This window comes from Apteryx mantelli, unplaced genomic scaffold (genome assembly GCF_036417845.1).
Source record: "Apteryx mantelli isolate bAptMan1 unplaced genomic scaffold, bAptMan1.hap1 HAP1_SCAFFOLD_44, whole genome shotgun sequence".
In the NCBI taxonomy this organism is placed as follows: domain Eukaryota; kingdom Metazoa; phylum Chordata; class Aves; order Apterygiformes; family Apterygidae; genus Apteryx; species Apteryx mantelli.
The window spans coordinates 26,808-33,631 of NW_027118782.1; the positions used below are offsets into that span (position 1 = coordinate 26,808).

The following is a 6,824-nucleotide window of genomic DNA, read 5'->3' on the forward strand; positions in this document are numbered from 1 at the left end:
GGAGGCTAGAAAAGGGTTGGAAGAATTAACAACTACATTTTTGAATTATGGGTTATTGATAGAGCGTGAAGCAGAATATAACACCCCAGGATTATCAGTAAAGAAACAAAATGGCAAAGAATATAGGTTGGTTCAGGATTTAAGAGCCGTGAATGGGCTCTTCAGCGACCACCAGGGACCCCCATAGAAGCCCCCCGGAGACTCAGACTCAGACCGCATGCGTAATGACTCTGTAAATATGATAATTAGTTCCAGGAAATAGAATGAATATGTACAATCATTCCGGGAAATTTAATGCATGGGTATGTACCAAAGCAATAGAAGCTGTGGCTAATGCAACACGCGGCATGCACGTTGGGCGGAGCGATTCCCCATGCACCCGGCGCCGTAATAAAGAGAATGCCTGCTTCTCAGTGCTACACTGGTGCTAAGGAGTTTTTCTCCCCATTTCGGTGACAACGGGGTGGACGGGAGCGAGTGACTTAGGTGGCAGCCTCCAGAGGCAGCCCTCAGGCCATAGCGGCCCCCGTGTCTGTGGTGCGGGCACCAGCGCCTTTCTGTTTCCCCTGAGCTGCTGGGTGCCCGCGGGGGTGCGCGCAGTTCGCTAGCGAACAGCAAGCTGGGCTAGCCGGCGCGTAGGAGGCGCCTGGCCACGGACGGCGGGCAGGCTGAGAGGCCGAGCTGATATTCGAGGGAGCCGCGAGTGCGCGGGGGCTTGGGAGGCTGCGGAGTCTCATGAGGGAGGGCGTTTTCGCTGGTGAACTTCCACCTCCCTGAAAGGAGGCTGCATCTCCTCTCCTCCTGGCGAGTCGCCTGGATGCAAGCAAAGGCGCTGCCTTTGGGGAGGGAAACCCCGGCCCCGGCCCCGGCAGTACTGCGCAGGCGCGCAGCGGCCCCCCCGCTCCGCTCTGTGACGCCGCCGTGCGACCTCGCCGCGGCCGTTGCACATCGCGGCACCCGCGCGGCCTCTGGTGGCGGTTGCTCTCAGTGCTGTGGCTGCCGCTGCCGGAGCGAGGGCGCGTGCCTCGCTGGGAGCCTTGCTGCGTCCCTGCTCTCGGCCCACGCCTCTGCCCCTGGCCCGGGGGCTCCGAGCCCGCGGCCCTGCAGCCCGCCGGGGTGCAGCCCCGCAGCAGCTGTCCCGGGCCGCGGCCACTGGCCGGCGCTTGGCTCCTCTGCCCCCGCGTGAGGCGGGGCCGTGTCTGCGGGGCCGTGCCCGTGCCGGGCCGTGTCCCATCCCCGCCGCAGCATGAAGAGGCTCTTCGGGCTCTTCAGCAAGGGGCAGGGGCTGCCGCCATCGCCGTCCAGCGGCGCTTCCCTGCCCTGCGTCGGCGCCGCCTCCGAGCTCCGCGAGAAGGAGCTGGGCAAGCTGCACCGCGCGGCCGCCAGCGGCGACCTGGCGCGGGTGCGGCGGCCGTGGTGGCTGCCGAGACTCGGCATCAACAGGCGGGACAAGGCGAAGCAGTGAGGGGGGCAGCGCCGCGTGTGCCTGCGCCCGCCCGGCCGGGCTCTGGGCCGCGCCGCGAGTGTGGGGGGAAGCACGAGGGGCGGCTGCAAGGGCCGGGCTGCAGCGGCGGTGGCGGCGGCTGCGGCGGCGGTGGCGGCGGCTGCGTCTGTGGCTGCGGCGCGGCCCCGCAGCGGCGGGTGGAGGGGGCGGCGGTGGCGCAGCTGGGAGGCTCCAGCGGGCCCTTGCTGTGAGCAGAGAGGTCTCCTTGCCTGGTGGCAGCCCGCGAGGCTCGGCTCGGCTCGGCTCGGCTCGGCTGAGGAGGGCGAAACGAGGGGCAGGTTTTGTGAGCAGCTTCTCCCGCAGCGTCACCTGTACTGCGCGCGTGGCAGCAGCCCTTCGGAGGTGGTCGCGTGTTCCTTCGTAGCCGCATCGGCTGCGGTGGTTTGATTGGAGATGCTGGGCAGTTTGAAGGGCCGCCTTTCTTCCAGGCGCGGCGCGGCGCGGCAGGGCAGGGCAGGGCAGGGCCCTTCCTGGAAGGGAGGGCGGAAGGAAGGGAGGGAGTGTCGTTTTCTTCAGCTGGCGAGGGCTGTTGGAAAGGCAGCTCTGCTGCCTTGGAGAGGGCTTCCTCCGTGGTTGAGCTTGTAGGAGAAGGGTAGCTACAACTGCCGGCAAGACAGAGCGCTGCTTTGTTGCTGTGGGCATGGCAGTGTTGTGGGGGAAGGTTTCTGCTGGCTGGTTTGCTAGGTGTTACCGAGGGCGTTTTGGAGCGAGCGTGTCCTCGCGTTTGCTGCAGTAGTGAGCTCGGGGAAAGGACAGAAGGCACGAATTCCCGAAAAGCACAGCACAAAGCTGATGCGATGGTGTTCTAAAAGCCACCTCCTTAGCCTCTGGCACGCTGTTGTCACGTGAGCGATGCTGGCGAAAGCTAGAGGGTCCCTTGCCGTAGGCTTAAGGTGCCCAAGGCTTGGTCGTCCTTGCTGGGCTGTGTGTGTTGTGCTGTTGGAGGCAGTGGCCAGTTGCCTGGGCAGAGGCGTGGAGGGCAGCAGTTTCCCACCGGAAGCCTGAGGCTGTGCGGGAAGAGTCCTGTGGCTGGGCACAGGAATCCATTTGCAGGGAACGAGGCGGGGAGCTGAGTGACCGTCGTCTTCATAAATGGGTGCTGGGGTGGGGTGGGGTGGGGGGCATTTTTCCTAGCCCGCCCCAGGCTTTGGGTGTGCAACTGCTGTCATGGCTGAAGGAATGAGAAACTTTTTCTAAGTTTGTTTTTTGGAACCGGAAACGGGTGGCCCTACCCACGTGCCATAGGCAGGAGCGGTGTCTTCAGCTGTGTGCGTGTCTGTTGGTGTTAACGTCGTATATTTAAATTTTAGGACCCCTCTGCATCTTGCTTGCGCTAACGGGCATTCAGAGGTTGTTTCCTATTTAGTAGGAAACAAGTGCAAGCTGGATCCTCGTGACAATTTCAAGAGATCGCCGCTGATGAAGGTACGTGGAGTATGTGATGCTGCTGTAGGTAGGGCTTATAAGGTATGCACTGAGCGATCCCTCCCTTGGGTGATTCTTGACCTAGGTGTGGGTGGCGATTGTGTCGTGCTTGGTGCCGAATAGGCGCCTAACGTTACCTAATCTTTGAACGCGTTATTGTTTTCCGAGGTTGGCAAGCTGTGGGAGTTGTGGCAGAGGGAAACGTAGTTGCTGGAAAGGTTTCCTTTTTTGCTGTGTTGTTTCCAGGCAGTACAGTGCCAGCAAGAAGAATGCGTTGCTATTCTGCTAGCACACGGTGCCGACCCTAATCTGGCCGATGTTAACGGCAGCACTGCCCTTCACCTCGCTGCCATTGCTCCTAACACCTCTCTAGCAGGGCAGTTACTGGAGCACAATGCCCGTATTGATGCACGGAATGAGGTAAGCGCAGAGTTTGGGTAAGGCCGCTCTTGGAAAGAAAAGGTTGCTTCACTTCTCTGTGTTTTTCTAACTGAGGGGATTTATGCTTTCAGATGGGATACACTCCCCTTGCTCTTGCTGTGTCCGAACATCACGAAGAGATGGTGGAGTTCCTGCTTAAAAAGGGAGCTGACGTGCACGCTCGAGATCAGTCTGAAAGGTGAAGGGCTTGTCCAAACAGGGCGTGGGTCTCCTGAGTATTCTTAAAGCTTGACTGATGAGAGGCGTGGGCGTGAGCCTCTAAAAGGCCTAAGTAAGTAGCCACACGGAAGCAGTTGCTTCTGCGTGACTTTGGAAAAGTGATCTGCGCTTGGCTGCTGTTGCGCCTCACTGGCTGGCTTCTGCCTTCAGGACTGCCAGAAAGCATTGTGTCTGGTCGCCGCAAGGCAGAGGAGTTGCCGCTAGTTCTCCAGCATTGCTGCTGGGCAGGAGCGGGTTTTTAGAACCCAGGCACGGTTGGTAGGTAAGTGTTGTCTCGCGGGCAGCGTTGTCTCTCTGTCCTGACACTTGCTTTGACAACGGGCACGCGTTGAAACGAGAGAGGTTCCAGCTGGATGTGAGGAGAACCTTGCTGGCTGCGAGGACAGTGACACGTCGGAACGGGTTGCCCAAGGAGGTTGTGCAGCCTCCCTCCTTGGCAGCTTTGAAGAACCGACCGAGTAAAGCCGTGAGCAACCCAGTCTGGCCTCGTAGCTGAGCGTGCTTTGGGGAGGTGTTAGGCGGAGAGACCTCCTGAGGCCCCTTCCGACCTGAGTTCTCCTGTGCTTCCGTGTAGTTGGCTCTGCTTTCCTTCTGCCTGTGGGAAAGGGGGAAGTAATTGTTTTGGGAGCAAATAGGGCTGCAAATAATGCCAGTGAGATGTCTGTATCGGCCGATAGATTTCCTGTCGTCTTTTGGATGCTCTAGGACCCCTCTTATGCTTGCTGCTTCTGCTGGGGACATGAGCATGATAGAAGTTCTTCTTCGCTATGGTGCTGATCTTTCCCAGGAAGACGTTCTTGGATGGACAGCGGAGGATTGCGCTAGAACTTCTGGACGTGCTCGGTAGGTGCTTTGGGTCACCGTTAGAGTTGCTAAGTTGTCCGAACGTCCGTGTTGGTTTATGGGCATGCTTGGTAACAGCAGCAAGGTTTAATGGTGTGTGGAGACCTTTGTTGCAGCTGGGCGAAAAGGACTCTTCTGGTACATATTGTTCCCGTGTCAAGTGCAAATTGGGAAATTGTCCTCGACTTCCACCCAAATGCTCCGTTAGGTTTCACGTTTGTGGTGCTGAGCTCGCATCAAATTGCTCGCAATGCAAAGTCTGAAAATCAGTGTGTTTCCTTTCTTTCTGTATACAGTGTTAGTCAACACCTGGTAGACTCTGCAGTCGGGGAAAAGGCGGGAGAAGCTTCTGCAGGCGGCGCAAAGGGCGTGCCAGCGCTTAGCACGCCTCCCGGAGCAGGAGCTGCTGGCTTTGCATTGGGTGCCTGCGCTCTGGCCAGCGGAGGTAGGATCCTTAACCGTGGAGGAGCTGATGAGGAAAATCCCTACAGCCTTTTCTTTTGGTGGCTTGTATTGTTGAAGCTTACCATGTTCACCACTGACTTCAGTGGAGGTCTTGGATGGAGTAGCGCACACAGTTTTGTAAAATGCGCTTCTGTGTTGCCGACTGGACACGTGTCTTGCAAGGCCGTGAGGGCGCTTCTATAATTAGCGTGTTAGCCGTCCGTTCGGAGGGTTGTTGCCTATTGGATCCCCCATGTTTATAGATGGGGGCTTTCCTTTTTTCTTAAAAAAAAAAAAAAGAAAAAAAAAAGGAAAGAAAAGAAAAAGAAAAAAAATTACAAATACTGTGCAGTACCTGGCATTTTCAACCACAGGTTGGTGGAGGGGGACGGGACAAAGAGAGAATGAGAGAGAGAGAGAGAGAGAACAATCTCTGCCTGTGGCGTATGCTCGCATGCGTGGTATGAAGAGTTCAGCAGTTGAGTCACTTCTTATCCTGTTCAGCCCGCGCCAGCATTTGCTAACTGTCTGCTCACATAGCATCTTGGCGCCATGCTAGTTTTTCAGTTAGGAATGTTAGAAGGAAATATGAGGACAGTGTTGAATTTGCTTGCTTACTTAGTTTGGGGGGGGGGAGAATTCAGTATGATGAGAAAAATCAGTGGTTTGGGGCATACTTTTGTTCGTGCTGTCTCGCCTGAATGTTCCACTCCAGTGTGGCCTGTAGAACTGTCCGTGTTGCACGCTTGTAGGCATTGTTGACATTGGAAGGTCTGACATGCTAAGAATTAATCATGTCAATTAATATTTGAACAGTGAGAGACGACGTTTCCCACGGATACTTTGTAAGGTGAGACTTGAACAATACCTTTTCCCAAATCCTTTAACCTGCCTAAAAAGAGGAAAGATTGGAGAGACAGGGTCCTTCTTGCCTTTGCTTTTCAAGAATGTTGGAGGAAGAGGAGAGTGATGACAGCTGTCCTGCTTCTGAGGAAGAAAACCACAGTTCAGCTGCCAAGGTAAAGTGCCTCAACAGGCAACGCTTGCCATGGGACGACTCATTTGCAGGAAAGACCTGTCTGGACTTCAGTCTCCAGGCAGGTGGTTTTCTCCTGCAGAGCGGTCTCCTGCCTGCCACCCTTTCTGCTGCTGTGAGCTGTTTCCTCAAAGACTTGTAGCCGTGGCAGAGCATGCAGCAGCCTTGTGGTCGGGGGGGTGAAAGAGCAGTAGGTGACAAGATAAATGGCCACGTGGTTTTCTTCCTGTGAGTCAGATCTCGAGACCATAAAAGTTGATCAGCTCCTGGGTTGCCTATTCTTTTGTCCTCCAGAGCTTGCTCTTTGTTTCCAGTGACTTTGGCAATAGAATTCTGACTGATATGGAGGAAGGGCGTTTATTGTTCAAAATCTGCTGAAATGCTTCATCCCCTGGCTCTCCTTTCCTCCTTGTCAGGTTCCTCAAGTGTGCTTGGCGGGGAGTTGCTCAAGCGGGTCTTTTTTTCTCATGCCGGATGCGGATGACATTCCAGGCTTGCATGTGATCTCACGCTGCCTGTTTCAACTCTGTGGGGGGTTTTTTTGTTTTTTTTTGTTTTTTTTTCCCCAGTTGCGGTGTATGGCGTTGGGACTGCGCTGTGATGAAGACTGCAAGTGTGGTGCTGGAACCCAGGCTGTACTGCTGGAGATGCAGGCATGTTTGATTTTTAAGCTGGTTCCGTTTTTTTTTCAGTGACCTTTGAGAGATTGTCGCAAATGTTGCTGCAGTAGCTCTTCAGAGACATAGTAAGATGTGATTGTGGTTTGAAGAGTGAAAGTGAGGAAAGAGAAGGAGGTTTGACTAAGGTTGTTTGAGAAGCAGGCAGCTGTTGGTTTTCCTTGGCGCAAAGGAGGGGGAAAGGGTGCGTGCGCTCCTGGATGTTGTAACGTAGGTGAAGCCAGGGTCAGCCTGT

The 6,824-nt window shown here is 55.8% G+C and overlaps 1 protein-coding gene across 1 annotated transcript; it reads left to right on the forward strand.

Annotated features, from left to right (window-relative positions):
* Positions 1 to 1,246: 1,246 nt before the first annotated feature.
* LOC136996580 (ankyrin repeat domain-containing protein 7-like) lies at positions 1,247 to 3,525 on the forward strand (the record flags this gene model as incomplete). The annotated part of the gene is made up of 4 exons (XM_067317476.1): positions 1,247 to 1,461; positions 2,815 to 2,929; positions 3,176 to 3,349; positions 3,442 to 3,525. Coding segments are annotated over exons 1-4 (588 nt in total), but the record flags the coding sequence as incomplete, so codon positions are not given.
* Positions 3,526 to 6,824: the final 3,299 nt, after the last annotated feature.